The sequence below is a fragment of the Oryctolagus cuniculus genome, chromosome 9 (assembly GCF_964237555.1).
Source record: "Oryctolagus cuniculus chromosome 9, mOryCun1.1, whole genome shotgun sequence".
Taxonomy (NCBI): Eukaryota; Metazoa; Chordata; class Mammalia; order Lagomorpha; family Leporidae; genus Oryctolagus; species Oryctolagus cuniculus.
In genome coordinates this window covers 17,944,245-17,960,617 of record NC_091440.1, presented here as the reverse complement: position 1 = coordinate 17,960,617, position 16,373 = coordinate 17,944,245, and the positions used below count along the sequence as shown (strand labels likewise).

At 41.8% G+C, this 16,373-nt stretch overlaps 1 protein-coding gene across 2 annotated transcripts in view; it reads right to left on the bottom strand.

Annotated features, from left to right (window-relative positions):
* Positions 1–16,373, bottom strand: part of DCT (dopachrome tautomerase) — a 121,115-nt gene that overhangs the window by 14,711 nt on the left and 90,031 nt on the right. For both annotated transcript variants that reach the window (XM_051849930.2, NM_001297493.1), the window contains 2 exon segments: positions 12,561–12,740; positions 9,939–10,074 (listed from right to left, as the gene is read on the bottom strand). In XM_051849930.2, the coding sequence (XP_051705890.1) occupies positions 9,939–10,074; positions 12,561–12,740 (316 nt within the window).

Genomic DNA, 16,373 nt, shown 5'->3' with positions numbered 1-16,373 from the left:
TTATTCTGTGCATCTGCTCTCCCACAATATGGCGCTGGGAGAGGAGAAAACAGCTTCTACGCAGCTGCCTCTTGCCAACTTGAGTGCTGACCTCCAGGAGCTGATCCTGCTCCTGATTGGAGGAGAGCAGCGTACTCGGCGTGTGGGTAGCAGAGTTGGGATTGGTGGAAGAGGACTATAAAGGAGGAGAGAGACAACATGCACCGGGAACATCTAAGGGGAACATCTGAGGGAACACCTGTGCAGCCCCCGAGAGAGCCGGCCGGCGGTGTGCCACTCCCCTGCGGAAGTGGGGAAAGTGGCCAGGGGGAACCGCCCTTCCACGGAGGTGGAAGGGACAGTAGCCAACCCGGGAAGAACCAGCAGCAAACCCGGGGAGGGCCGAGCAGACGAAAGAACAACGCAGGGTCCTGTGTCGTTCCTCCATGAAGAGGGGGGGCGACAACACTAAAGATCAAACTTCTAACAGATGAAAATAGAGGGTTACAACAGAGTTCTGCTGTTGTTTGTCAACTTTAAGCGGCCAGATCAATATGCATCAGAAGGAAACAATACATATTTGTGGGGAGCAATTCGGACTAGACTAAGTTACTGGAATTAAGACTTATTCTATGCATCTGCTCTCCCACAATATGGTGCTGGGAGAGAAGAAAACAGCTTTTACACAGCTGCCTCCAGTTCAACCAATAAACTGTAGGACTTGCTCCTGATTGGAGAGCAGCGTACTCGGCGTGTGGGCAGCCGAGTTGGGATTGGCGGAGGAGGACTATAAAGGAGGAGAGAGACGGCCTGCACCAGGAACATCTAAGGGGAACATCTAAGGGGAACATCTGTGCAGCCCCCGAGAGAGCCGGCCGGCAGTGTGCCGCTCCCCTGCGGAAGTGGGGAAAGCGGCCAGGGGGAACCGCCCTTCCACGGAGGTGGAAGGGACAGTAGCCAACCCGGGAAGAACCAGCAGCAAACCCGGGGAGGGCCGAGCAGACGAAAGAACAGCGCAGGGTCCTGTGTCGTTCCTCCACGAAGAGGGGGAGCGACACATATTGAAGAGAGAGAACCAAGGTGATGCTAAAGGAACTCCAGGTACAGACTAAATGACCCCAGGTCATTCTTGGCTATGGAATCATCAAAAGTCGAGGAGAGGGAAATTCAACCAGAATCAGCTTAAATTGGTATGTAAATTATGGCTGTCATTCTATTCATACTTTGTTTGATCAATAATGAAGTATATATAATTCATACCTTATAGAGGTTTGGTTCTTCTCAACAGAGTCTATGTTATCCTTACAGAGCCTAGAGTTGAAAAGAACTCCTTTAGGTGGCACTTAGCAACTGCCGAATTAAAAAAGCAGTCTCCCATACTGAGCCATGCCAGTCCTCCCACACTTCCCAAACAGGCCATCAGTCACCATGTCTTACACCCCAGCTCTTATAAAACTCATCGTGGTATGTTACTTAGGAGGAAGTTACTGTACATCAGTTATTATATGTTGGGGCAGATGTTTAACACAGCAGCTATGACGCTGCTTGGGATGCCCATATTCCCTAAAGGAGAGCCTGGTTTGAGTCCCTACTCCACTTCCAATTCCAGCTTCCTGCTAATTTTCACCCTAGGAGGCAGCAGGTGATGGATCATGTACTTGGGTTCCTGCCACTCATATGGGAGACTATTGTGTGCATTTTGAGAGTGAACTAGTGGATGGAAGATTTCTCTCTCTTTCTCTCTTTCTGTCTCCCTCTCTATCTCTCCCCCTCTCTTTCTCCATTCCCCCTTCTACTTCCTCCTATTCCTTCCAAATAAAATGAAAAATAAATTTTAAAGATAGTATTTTAAACTATATAGTAAATAAAGAAATGTGGAATTTTAAAAACCAAATACATACTGAAAATAAAACTAATAGTCATCTTTTCAAAAGCAAAGCAAAATTCTTCAGGCCTGCATTTCACCCATTAGTGTTAAATCCTATTAACATGATCTAACAGGAGTGAATTACCACAGCCATAATGAATGCAACAGTGAAAGGATCAAGTTAAGAATTGTTTAAACTGACAAAATGCAAGATTGTAATTAGAAGACCAGACACAGGGAAATTTTTGAGTAAAATAATTGTTTTCATAATCTCTCTGCAGTCACTTACTGGTGGGTATGACCTTAAACACATTTCTCAACCTTTTTGACCTTTATTTCTCTATATTTAAAAAGGAAAGTAGTTTTCTATCCATAGTTTTGTGGAGATAAGTGAATAATATTACAACAATATCCAGCACAGGGGCTGTCACAGAACAAAGGCTCAGTCATGAACAGTCTCCTAACGAAAGTTCTTCAAACTTCTATGGAACGTTGGCCACTTTTCTCTAGGTTAGACAGGGCGTCAGGGATCACATTAGCTTCCCACAATGAAACCTAGAAAATATACCTTTATTTGACTAGATTATTGTTTTACAGAAAAAATATCTAAAGAAGACATTGTAGTTTTTACTTACTTATATAAAGAACAAATTACTTTCACTAATTCTGACTCTTTTGAATCTTTACTATTCTCTTCTGTTTCCTGAAATCACAATCCTACATAAACAGATTACAGAAAAGGAAATGCAAACAAATTTTTAAATGCATGAAAAGATCTTGAACTTCGCTTATATGGACAGGAATGCAAACTAAAACTCATTGAAATTCTGTATCTATTAGTTTGACAAAGATGAAAAAGTTTGATAACACAGGGACAAAGAGCATAATGGGGGAGTGTTGCTGTCACTCTGACACATGCATGTGAGGAGGGAATATGTGTCCTCATTCTGGAGACATCTGGCAATATCTATGGCATTTCAAATGTACTTGTTTACCCTTTAATTCAGTGAGTCAAGTCCATCTACTTAATGTTCAGGGTTACCTACTGCAGCATGGTTGTCAAGCAGAAGATCAGAAACTACCTAAACACCTGCTATGGTTTAGATGTGGTCTGTCCCCACTAAATCTCAGGATGACATTTAATTCCCAGCTGTGTTGAGAGGCTGTTGTGACTACCGAGAGGCAAGTAGGTTGCGAGGGATCTGCCCTCATAAACGGACCCATGCCTTTCTCGAGGTGGAGTGTGAACTCTCGCTCTAGCAGAACTGGATGTTTACAGTGGGAGTGGGTTCTTATAAACGTGAGTTTGGCTGTCTGAGCTCTCTCTTGCCTCCTTTCTGTCACACGCGCTTCATTCACATGCATCTGCCAGTGATGCCCACGTCCTGCTCTTGAACTTCCAGAGGTTTGAGCTAAATAAGACTTTTTCCCTTTGTTCTCAGCCTCAGGTATTTTGTTATAACAACACAAAACAGACTAAGGCCATATCCATAAATAGGAGACTGGTTAATATTTCAGGAAAAATCCATATAACTGAATATCTTACTGCCAAAAAAAAGGAATCAGAAAGCCTTTTATGAACTGATACATAGTAAAAACAAGTAAAAATGGAAGAGAAAATAAAGGCACAGAAGTGTCTATGGCATATGTTCCCATTTGGATAAACATATAAAACATGTTTATATGTTTATTTGTAAAATACATCTGGAATAGTAGAGAAAAATGATAAGGAATAATGATAATTGATAATTATAACTGTATAAAAGATATGAAAAGAAACTAAAAATTGAGATAGAATTATGGGCATTTTGAAACATTTTCCACTAATATTACTGCAAATATATATAATATAAAAATAAATAAACCATTAAATATAAAAATTGATATAAATTTTTTAATTTCTAAAAATATATGCATTTCTAAAAATGTGCTTTTCCCTAAAGAAAAATAAAATGGATCAATTTTTAAGTGTTTCATTTTTGTGGAATAAAAGCAATTTCACATGGTTTCTTTTAAAATTTTCAATAAAAGTCATACCAACTCAGAAGTATTTAGCATGAAGGATCATCAAAATATTCACCAAAATACACATTATAAAAACCAAGTATGGGGTGGGCATTGTGGTATGGTGGGTGAAGTTGCCACCTGCAGACACTGGCAGCCCATGTTGACTCCAGTTCAGTTCCTGGCTGTTCCACTTCTAGTGCAATTTCCTGCTGAAGCCCCCGGAAAACGGCAAAGGACGGCCAGGGTGCTTGGACCCCTGCGCCCACGTGAAAGACCTGGCAAAGGCTTGTGGCTCCTGGCCTCATACTGCCCCAGCTCCAGCTGTTATGACCGTTTTAGAAGGTAGGGGATTAGCGGATAGAAGTTCTCTCTGTCTTCCTCCCTATATCTTATCTCTCCCCTGCCCTGCCCTGTAATTCTACCTTTCTAATAAATAAATAGGATAAGTCTTTCTAAAAATTAAAATTAAAAAAGTATGGATTTCAAAATTTTTTGCTCCAAAATAAACTATCTTTTAATTCCATTTTTTCCACAAATATTTTGAAGTACTCTCAAATTACTGTCCTTGTTAAGAAATGTAAGTGGTAAGAAAAATGTGTATGTGTCTTAGTCCTCCTAGAATTTGTGTGCAAGGTGAAAAAGAAATGTGAACTGTTCAGCGACTTTCATCCATGCAACCTGTGGACCCCTCAGCCATTGAGGGAATGGAAGGGTGTAGAACTCACCAAAGGAAAGGCACTTTCTGAAAGGAGATACCAAAATCACAGTGAGATACCGTCTCATTCACTAAGACAGAAGATAATAGTATTAGTAAGAATGTGGAGAAAAGGGACCCCTTACATATTGTTGGTGGGATGGAAACAAGTATGAAGGCCCCTCAAAAAATTAAAAATAGAACTACCATGATTCAGCAATTCTCCTATTGGGTATAAATCCAAAAACAATGAACTCAGTTTATCAAAAGGACATTTATAATCCTTTTTTTACTGCAACACTATTCACAGAGGCCAACATATGGAATCAACAAATTATGCTTTTAAAAAAAATATTTGAGAGAAAGAGAAATAGAGGGACACACAGAAAAGAGAGCTGCTGTCTGCTAATTCACTTCCTAAATGCTTTCAATGGCCAGGAATAACTCAGTCAAAGCCAGGAGCCAGGAACTCAATCCAGGTCTCCTATGCGAGTGGGAGAAGTCCAACTATTCAAGCCATCACTGCTGCCTGCCAGAGGCTCCACTGGCAGGAAGCTGGTGTCATGAGCGGCAATGAGGAATCAAACCCAGGTACTCCAATGTAGGGTGCAGGTCTTCACTGCTAGGCTAAATGTCCATCCCCATATACACTTTTAATTACAGTGTCTTTACAAATTGGGAAGAATATCACTGTTCTATTGCACAGTTTCTTTTTTGGCAGTTAGCTATTTAACTTTACAGTTCATTGGTCGTCTTCTTTTTTGTATTTTATCTAAATTTAATATTGAAGACAGCACTACCTAGCATTCCTGTGGCCTAATCTTATTTTCCATGATAAATGTGTGGCTTTGCTTCAATTACCTTAGGAATTATAAGACTCTCATCAACTGGTTCAGAGTTTTTCCTATATCTTAACATTCTGCCTTCTTTCACTCATTATTGTGATCCTACACAACTTTGTATCTCTCTTGCTTGAAGAGATTTCACAAAGTAATTCTAATAAATGTCATGTGCAATGTGTTTGCATGAATGGCCTTGTGATTTGAAATTCCCGAAGCTATAACTCTGTTAACTGAAATGCTTACGCCTAGATCTCAAAACATACACACACACACACACAAATCATTTAAGGCTGAATTGGCTTCAACATAAAACTCTTCATAAATAACAAAGTAATTGTGAGTTCTAAAACTATCACAAAGAAAGCAGTGGTTTTCTATATATTTATATATATATATATGATAACATATTATCAAAGAAAAGAAGACAAGGATGACTAAACAGCTAGCATCTTTGAACTACATGTAAGTTATAGAATTCCTCAACCAGGAAGTTATAATGGGGCTTCCATCTACAGCAAAGAGAGAAATATGACCATAGAAATAACCCTACTGCAAATAAGGAACATTGGTTCCTTACAGCAGGGGTGGCAAGCTAAAGCCTGAGCACCAAATAGGTCCTACCAAGTGTTTTTGTAAATACAGTTTAATTGGAACACAGTGCTCACTTGTTTATGTTTTGTCTTCAGCTGCTTTCATGCTGCAAGGGTAGAGTTGCGTGGCTGCAATGTAGATCATCTGGCCTGGAAAGCCTACAATATCTGCCATCTGGTCATTTACAGAAAAACAGTACTAAACCCTGTGCACCTGGTGGGTTTCCTCAAAAAGAGATATGGTTCAACAGTCCTGGAAACTTACGATGCTGCAAATCGGAATAATAGCATCAACATTATTTCCTTTAGTAGAGGAGCAATGTTAGGAATGTAATTTTCAATTTGCCAGATGATGTCTCTGTTCTTATAATATTTTGCAGTTCTGGATAAGAAGTATTATGACATTTTTTAATAAATATGGATTATGTGTACAAATTGTATAGCTGAAAAATATATTTTGATGAATATTTATTTAGAGACAAATCATATGGGTAAACAGCAGAGGAAGCAGATACCAGAAGTGCTTGGCATAAGCTGCCAGCTGAGATGACAGCCAGAGCCGGGATCTGGAATGTCAGTTCAGATCCACTGAACAATGGGACGGGCGCTCTTGAAAACAGCAGAGATGGCTGTGGCCCTCACAAATCAGCCCCACCTGGTTAGAGGCTGGGACCAACGTTCTGCACTCCTGACGGCCCCTCCAATTAACGCTCTGCACAAGTATTAGAGAAAAGTATTTTTTTCAAAGGAACAGCTCTACTGACTGCTTCCGTCTCAGGATTCTTGAAGCTCACTTCTGCTGTGCTTAAAGCTATCTGAAGAGCCAAAAAGTTACTTAGACCTGGGAGTCCCACCCCTCACGCCATTGGGCAAGCTTGGAGTCACTGGAAGCTACACCTTTATTCTCTCTCCTCTTGTCACCTTTTATTGTTGAATAAAATAATAAATCACCCTTGAAATACCTCTGACTTTGTCCTTGTTATTAACTTGCCTTGGGGCACAGCTATGCCATTATGGAGAACAAGATAAGGAAACTTAAAAGATTGAAAATTGAAATCCAACACATACTTCTCTAATTCTTTGCCACCAGCTACCATAAAACAGATTATCATTTTTATGATAACATTTTATTGCCCTTGACGGTTCTAAAGCATCTTCATATTATCTGAGTCTACTAAGAATCACTTAATGAGAACAACACTTTTTCCCACCAGGAGATTGAGTCATGTGACTCACACTTTGAAGCGAGTGGGAATAGAAGCTCCATATTGTTCACTGACATTTCCAAGATCGAACAAGTAAGTACTGAATTAAACTGACTGGTCTTGTAATCCGTTGTCCCTTCTGCTATGCGACACAGACTCCTTGGAGTTCAGCAAAACAAAATGCTACAAACTGATGTTTGGGGACTCACTGTATGGCAGACTGAATAGTCCACCCAAATTAATATGTTGAAATCCTTTTTTCATTTTAATTTTTAATATTTTATTTATTTATTTGAGTGGTAGATTTATAGACAGAGAGAGGGAGACAGAAAGGTCTTCCATCTGCTGGTTCACTCCCCAAATGGCCACAACAGCTGGAGCTGGGTTGATCTGAAGCCAAGAGCCCAAGGCTTCTTCCAGGTCTCCTATGTGGATGCAGAAGCCCAAGCACTTGGGCCATCTTCAACTGCTTTCCCATGCCATAAGTAGAGAGCTGGATCAGAAGAGGAACAGCCAGGACACAAACCAGCACCCATATGGGATGCCAGCACTACAGGCAGAGGCTTTCCCTACTATGTCACAGCATTGGCCCCATACATTGACGTCTTAATCCTCAGTGTGCCTACATTTGGAGAGGGGCCTTACAGGGAGATACTAGTGTTTAATGAGATCATAAAAGTCAGGCTGTCATGTGACAGTAGTGTCATTAGAAGAAGAGACACCAGAAATCTTGTTCTCCCTCCTGCCACGACATAAGGACATAGCTAGAAGGTCTGGGAGCGATCCTTTACCAGAAGTCAAGTCAGATGTGCTTTGATCACAGACTTGAACCATGAACTATAAACTTGTCTGTGGCATTTTGTCATGTCAGCGTGGTCTGAGGTATGTTGCTAAGATTCACATTCAAGGGAGAAAAAATTAGAAAAAAATAGTTTTGTGGGTTTTTTACCACAGTAAAATCTAAATTGCATAATATAAACTCCAAAAGATGGCAAAATAAAGAAGAACAAGAGGTGAAATTTCTCTTGTAATTGCTCCTTTATCCATCTATCCAAGACATAAACCTCTGAAAACAGATGGCGTTGAATTATGGTGAGGTAAGCTTGTGTCAAGCAGAAACACTGTTGGGGCTCAGCGGCTGAAATTCGAATGTGTACATTGTCTGAACACTAAGTCAACTGAGTGAGCTGTACTTGAGAAGGAAAAGGCAGCTTCTGACAGCCAGGAGCAGTCTGGTGTTCTCAGGTAGGCTCCAAGCCCCCATAGAACGTCAATGTCAGACAAGGCCACTCTGATGAAAACAAGACGAGCCCACAGCCATGTCCAAGCACAGGCAAAGCGTGAACACTGTGAACATACCCAACAGCCCTCTCCTGGATAACCTCAAAGACTGCTGCAGCTTTAGCAGTTAGAGCTTCCACCCCAGCCTAACCTTCCCTCCACGTACATAATAGTGGCACACCCCACCATAAAATCACACTGCTTCTTCACAGCATTCTGTCCAGAGCAAAACGCCTTAAGCCCTGCCCCAAACAACCTAGTATGAGCCTATATCCTGCCAGGCTTCTATGACACCCACTGCGGCTCTCCAGCTCCTCCTGCAGCTCCACACAAGCAGGAATAAAGCCCCCACGTTCAACCACAGCATCCCCTCCTATGTGCAGGATACATGTGCCATGACTCTCAGTAGTTCCCTGGTGGTACCGAACCTCATAGCTGTTGTCTTTTCTCACACACACCTATGATGAGGTTCACTGTATAAATTAGGCACAGTGAGAGCTGAACAAAAATGGTTAATAAAGTAGAACAATTACAATAATCACTGGGATAAATGTTTTGTGAAAGTGGTCTGTCTCTCGTTCAAAGCATCTTAATTCCTCATTGATCCATGGTGATATTTTTGGACCAGGGTTAACTCTGGGTAACTGAGACCAGAGCAAAATCATAGATAAGGGGCTGCTGCGCAGATGTACTTCTAGAAGTCTTTGGATGCAGGGCATTGGCTAAGCGTAGCTGGATAATGAGACCTTGACTATCATACCCCTACACCATTTCTGTTTCTCTCAGGACTAGTCCTTGGTGAACATATCTCAAAAACTAGTAAAACTTGCGATACTGAAACATAATCCCATTGTCAAGTTTGTCCTTCTGTTTTTAGGTGAAACCCAAATCAGATTCAACTATATCAAGGGAGTTCATCTCACTTTGAATTTTCAAGAACCATGCATCTCCTCTTTACTGTCTTATATCTCAGAGGCATGAAACCTATCAACAAATGAAGTGAAGTGACACTAATGTGGGTTTTTATATTAAAGTTGTTGAAGGCATTTGTCATCTTCGTCATTCCAGACCCTTCTCCATTTTCCTCCCCTCTTCTGGCTACCAAAACCTTTCTTTCATGCAGGGAATTCACTAAAGCTGCCTTCATCTCACCAGTGAAAAATCATGTATCATTTATGCAAATTCATGATATAAATTTTACAAAATAATGATAGCATTATTCTAATTTATGAATTCTGGACTGTAAACTCCTATTTAAGGTCATTAAAAAGCAGACCATCCCTAAAAAGTACGGGTTTTTGATGAAGAGAGGTGGCGAGGTATAAACGCATCTCTATGGTAGCAATTACAATTAATTTATAGGTTCATAGATCACATTATTCACACCAAAAATAAACACCACTTATGGTAATACAAATAAACTCGATGTATTATCTAGAAAAAATTTTCACTATTCTGAGCCATTGAACGTACCACAAAAACAGGGTCATTGGCAGCAGAATGTGGCAAAGCGCTTGTTCCATTCAGGAAAGAGTGTACCAAGTTATGAAGACTCCTCACTTGAGAGTCCAGGGTCCCATCCGCTTTATCAAACCCTTCCAGGGCATTCCTAGGAGAAACCAGCATGTCAGTGACAACGGGCAAAAGCTGATAAAAATCTCTTTATTGTTGCCAGACTTGATCACAATCTTCTAATAGGAATGGTAGGGATATGAGAAGCTCTGTCATAGCTAATTGACTAAGAATTAGCCCCAATCTTCAAAGATAATCCTCTATAAGGGGAGGGGATGCATATGAATGCTATTTTTCCACCTGCTCAGTTGAACCATCTCTCTTTTGTGTTCTGGAGGAAACAAATTTACCTTAAAATCTTTCTCTCATGCCCTTAAAACACATAGTCTACATTTTCTGGATAATTTTTACTGCCAGGGCTCAGAATCCTGCCCAGCACACTGTAATCAATATTGAATTAACATATAATCTTACATTCATATTTCTAAACCAAATAGAACTTTAGCTTGACTGTAATCCATACAACATTCTAAGCATATCCAAAGATTCCCTTCACCTTTCTCTCTTGTTCCTCAAATCCCTATTCAAGAAATTCTAAATGTCCACACCCTATGTCTGTGATGCTCACACCTAAGCACACCTTGGACTCACTGGAGAAAAGCACAGACTTCAGGCTCCAGACTAAGAATTCTGAGTCAGGAGACAAAGGGTGGATCCTAACAATGTATATGTCAATCAACTCCCAGATGATGCCAATTAGGGTGGCCTAGGCACCACATTTTGAGAACTACTGCCCTAACTCGATTCTGTAGGGACAGACCTATTTTGATAGCACTTTTAACAAAACTCTTTACCTTTGTTTGATACCATCTGTGGGCTCTGTTCTACCCTAGCATAAATCATGAGCCCTGCTCCCCTTAGCACAGCCTTGATGCTTAGGTTCAACCTACCCTGCCTCTGACAGTTAAGAGAGAGAGAATTCAGTTTTAGCGAAGACCATGAATCTATTCAGCACCCCTTCTTGGAAGCACCATCCATCTTTTATTTCTGTATATGTATCTAGTAATTCTTTTTTAAAAACTTAGTTTTTTTATATAGAAGGCAGAGTTACAGACAGAGAGAAAGCAAGACAGAGAGAAAGGTCTTCCACCTGATAGTTCACTCCCCAAATGGCCTCAACAGTGAGGGCTAGGCCTGGCTGAAGCAAGGAGCCAGGAGATTCTTACGGGTTTCCCACATGGGTAACAGGGGCCCAAGCATTTGAGCCATCTTTTGCAGCTTTCCCAGGCCATCAGCAGGGAGCTAGGTCAGAAGTGGAGTAGCAGCAGGCACCGTGGCTCACTAGGCTAATCCTCCACTTGCGGCACTGGCACCCCGGGTTCTAGTCCCGGTTGGGGCACCGGATTCTGTCCCGGTTGCTCCTCTTCCAGTCCAGCTCTCTGCTGTGGTCTGGGAGTGCAGTGGAGGATGGCCCTACACCTGCATGGGAGACCAGGGGGAAGCACCTGGCTCCTGGCTTCAGATCGGCTCAGCTCGCCGACTGTAGCGGCCATCTGGGGGGTGAACCAACAGAAGGAAGACCTTTTTCTCTGTCTCTCTCTCTCTCACTGTCTATAACTCTACCTGTCAAATAAATAAAAAGAAAAAAAAAGTGGAGTAGCTTGGAGCTTGGGACTTGAACCAGTGCCTATATGGGATGCCAGCAGTGCAGGTGCTACACCACAATGCTGGCTCCATAATAATTCTTAGTCTTTTTTTGGTATAAGAAAATTAATAGTTGGCCTTCAAATTTCAAGTACTAAATACTGCTGCATTCAATTTGAGTTGAATTTTGCCTATGGTACTCCTCTGAGAGCTCAGACCACAAGATTAAGGTTTGTGGCCAATAAGCTTCTAATGTCAACATTACAGAAAGAAGAAAGCAAAGAAAAAGAGCATGAGCATTTTAAAAACACGATGTCTCGGGCAGGTGTTGTAGCACAGCACCTTTAGCTACTGCTTGGGACACCCACATCCCAGAGTCCAGTTTGAGTCCCAGCTATCTTCTGCTTCTGATCCAGCTTCCTACTCATTCGCCTGGAAAGCAACTTATCATGGCCCAAGTACTTGGGTTACTGCTACCCACACAGCAGACCTGGATGAAGTTCCTGGCTCCCAGTTTTGACCTGGATTAGCTCTGGCTCTTCCGGGCATTTGGGGGAGTGAGACAATGGATGGAAGATCTTTCTTTCTTTATTTATATTTCCTTCTTTGTCATTCACCCTTTCAATTAAAATAAATTAAAAAAAAACAAAATACATATTTAATAGGGTACTCTGATTCTAAAGACTGTATCTATTTAGGCACAGAAATTAGAAATACAAAAAAAAAAAAAGTGGTACTGAGAAACTAAATCAGAAGATATGAGAAACAGTTACAGAAGGTGCATTCTGACTTTCTTAACACCAACCCCTTCCTAACCTCCCCAGTGCTTATTTTGTAGATATCTTCCTACACCTGGATTTTATTCTAGTCCATTACATGCCCAGGCATGAACACCTATGAGTATGGTAAGTGCCAGTCGGCTGAGCTCAAAGCACCAACCTGAAGCTGAAGGTAGAGTTCTGGAAGAAAGGAGGATTGTCAAACTTCTGCAGAGACAGACAGTCTTGTATGTTTCTTAAGGTTGGCAGCTTCTCACTATTTCTTCCCACTTGATTTCTTCTCAGCAAACCTTCATAGGTGCCATTACACAGCGTGACCCGGCGGTTGTAGTCATCCAAACTAAGATTTATAAGAGGATTAAAAATAACACATCTTAACTCACCGATAATATCATAAACTTGAGCCCAGGTAAATATCAGGGTTATAGTCAAGGTAAAATATTATTACAGCTCTCTTAGAAGGGTCAAAACTATGTGGCTATAGAACTACCCTGAAAGCAATTGTGAATTGAGAAGTTTCAAAAAGTCAAAGGGACAAAATATGGAGATAGGCACAAAAATGAATGATAATTACTACTGCATTGGAAAAAGTGAGGGTGTTTGTTTAAAAGGTAGGATGGTGACTCCTATTTTGTGCATAAGAATCTTGAGTAACCGAAGAGAGAATAGAATGGTCTGTACATGGCAGAGCTAAGACAGCTTTGACAAAAGTGGTTCTGTAAACCTAGGAAAGTACTTTAGGCAAAGTCAAGGCAAACAGAGGAGGTCAAAGTAAAAACCAGTAAAACTACAGAGAGAACACCAAGAAAATGGTTGGGAATTGTCCCAAGGCTTCAGGTAAACATGGGGATGTGTAGGGGCCCCATACCCATACAACATCATATCCCACATACCAGGGGTGACCTAAAATTCTAAACAGAGCCTCATTTGGTAAGTGAGGAATTTGACAAGTGTCACTGTGTGAATTTAAAGGGTAAAAGGCTAGCACCCAGGTGTGAAAACACAATCAGCACACACATGGGTATGAAAGAGGCCAGGACCTAAACACCAGACAAAAAAAGGCCTCCAAGGGCAGCATTGCCCAAGGTGTGTTCTGGGGAGATGTTCTGTGAAATAAGAGTTCCAGAGTCATATACATGTAGGCTCTTGAAGAATACGTTTCTCTAGGAAAGGCTTGAAGACATTCTAAAATTTCATAAAATCATTAACACTCAGCCTTCTCAAAAGTTATTTGGGGGCAGGTATTTGGCCTAGAGGTTAAGCTGCCACTTGGGCCACCTGCATCCCATATCAGAATGCCTGGATTCAAGTCCTGGCTCTGCTCCCAAATCCAGCTTCCTGCTAATGCATACCCTGGGAAACAGCAGTGAATGTTCAAGTACTAGAGTCCCTACCATCCGCATAGGAAACTCAGATTGAGCTTCTGACTTCAAGATGGCCCAGCCCAGGCTGTTGCAGGCAGTGAAGGAATAAACCAGAAGATGGGAGAGTTCTCTTTCTCCTCTTTCTGCCTGTCCCTCAAAAAATAATTTGGGGCCCACATTGTGGTGTAGAGGGAAAAGCATCTCATACTAGTGCTTGTTTGTATCCCAGCTGCTCCACTCCCAATCTAATGGCCTAAGGAAAACAGTAGAAGATGGCACCAATGTTTGGGCCCCCTCAACCATGTGGGAGACCTGGATGAAGCTCCTGGCTCCTGGCTTCAGCCTGGCTCAGCCTTGGCTGTTGCAGCCACTTAGAGAATCTCTGACTCTGTCTCTCTCTCTCTCTAACTCTTTCAAATAAATAAATAAATCTTTAAAAATAACAATATACTTTTAAAAGTTTTAATCACAGACACTTCCTTTTAATACTACATATTAATATCTCAAGCAAGGCATCATGGGAAAATGGCTCCTCATGAAATTAGGCACAGTCATGGGAAAAGAAGTCCTCAAAAATGGAGTACTGTGCCAAGGGCAGTAACAAATATACAGGATGTAGATGATGGGACCTTAGCTAGTAGGATCCAGGCACCTCAACACACATAACTGCCCAGAGTAGGGTGTCAGGAGGGAGGCTGGAAGCCGAGCTGGGGCTTGGTACACAGGAGTGGAAAGCTGAGGAATGGTGTTTAAAATGTGGAGATTGTGGGGGAAATAACAAATAAAAGAAGCAGAGGAGCCTCTTGGGGAATCTTTTCCCAAGAGGGAATAGTCCTTGACTCCTCTATGGTTTTGTTTTCCATGGTTTCAATTCTCTGCAGTTGACATTTTTTTTTTTTTTGACAGGCAGAGTGGACAGTGAGAGAGAGAGACAGAGAGAAAGGTCTTCCTTTGCCGTTGGTTCACCCTCCAATGGCCGCCGCGGCCGGCGCGCTGCGGCCGGCGCACCGCGCTGATCCGATGGCAGGAGCCAGGAGCCAGGTGCTTTTCCTGGTCTCCCATGGGGTACAGGGCCCAAGCACCTGGGCCATCCTCCACTGCACTCCCGGGCCACAGCAGAGGGCTGGCTTGGAAGAGGGACAACCGGGACAGAATCCGGCGCCCCGACCGGGACTAGAACCCGGTGTGCCGGCGCCGCAAGGCGGAGGATTAGCCTAGTGAGCCGCGGCGCCGACTGCAGTCGACATTGATCAAAAAATATGACTGTACTGCAGAGGAATGAAGATATTATGAGGAAAGAGAGATCACATTCACAAAACATTTACATAGTGTATTGTTAAAATTATTCTACATTATTAGCTATTGTTGTTAGTCTCTTACTGTGCCTAATTTAGAAATTAAAGGTATGTACAAGGGTATTTCATGAAAAAGGAAATAAAAGAAGTTTAAAAAAAGATATTTAAATAGTAATGGAGGATTTCAGTTCCCCACTTTCAGCAATGGACAGATCAAACAGACAGAAAATCAACAAGGAAACAACAGAGTTAATCGACACTATAGACCAAATAGACCTAGCAGATATCTAAAGAGCCTTCTACCCTACAGCCACAGCCACAGAATACACATTTTTCTAGCCAGTACATGGAATTTTCTCTAGGATTGACCACATACTAGGCCATAAAGTGAGTATCAGCAAGTTCAAAAAAACTGAAATCATGCCATATATCTTCTCAGATCACAATGGAGTGAAGCTGGAAATCAACAACTCAAGAATCTACATCATATGCAAACACATGGACAATGAACAATATGTTCCTGAATGAACAGATCATAGAAGAAATCAAAAGAGAAGTCAAAAACCTTTTTTGACTTAATACCATTGGTTGAACTATTTACTTAACATAGAATTAATCATAGGTGTATAAAGTCAATTGAAAATAGATCGCAGTAAAAAATAAGAGTGGGAATAAGAGAGGGAAGAGGGGCCATAACAGGTAAAGCTGCCACCTGCAGTGCCAGCATCCCATATGGGCGCCAGTTCGAGTCTGGGCTGCTCTACTTCCTATCCAGCTCTCTGCTACAGCCTGGGAAAGCAGTAGAAGATGGCCAAAGTCCTTGGGCCCCTGGACCCATGTGTGAGACCCAGGGGAAGCTCCTGGCTCCTGGCTCAGATCAGTGTAGCTCCAGCCGTTGCAGCCAATTCAGGAGTGAACTAGCAGATGGAATACCTCTCTCTCTATCTCTCTCTCTCTCTCTCCCTCCCTCTCTCTGCCTCTGCTTCTCTCTCAGTGTAACTCTGATTTTTCAAATAATAAATATTTAAATAGAGAGAGAAAGAAAGAGAGAGAGAGGAGCTGTACAGTTCAGCACACATTCTCACTGACTTACCCCTGAGGGTAAAGCTAAAAACTTGCCATGGAACTCCAAATCCCATTAAGCTGGGTGGTACTAATGCCATCTTACCTGTTAAAGTGATCATATTCAGTGATTAATTGACCATATAGATAGGATTAAGTGTCAAAGGGATCACATAAATAAGACCAAGTGTCTGGTAATAACAATAAGATAGAATTAAAAAGGAGAGAATGTTCCAACATGGAAAGCAGTCC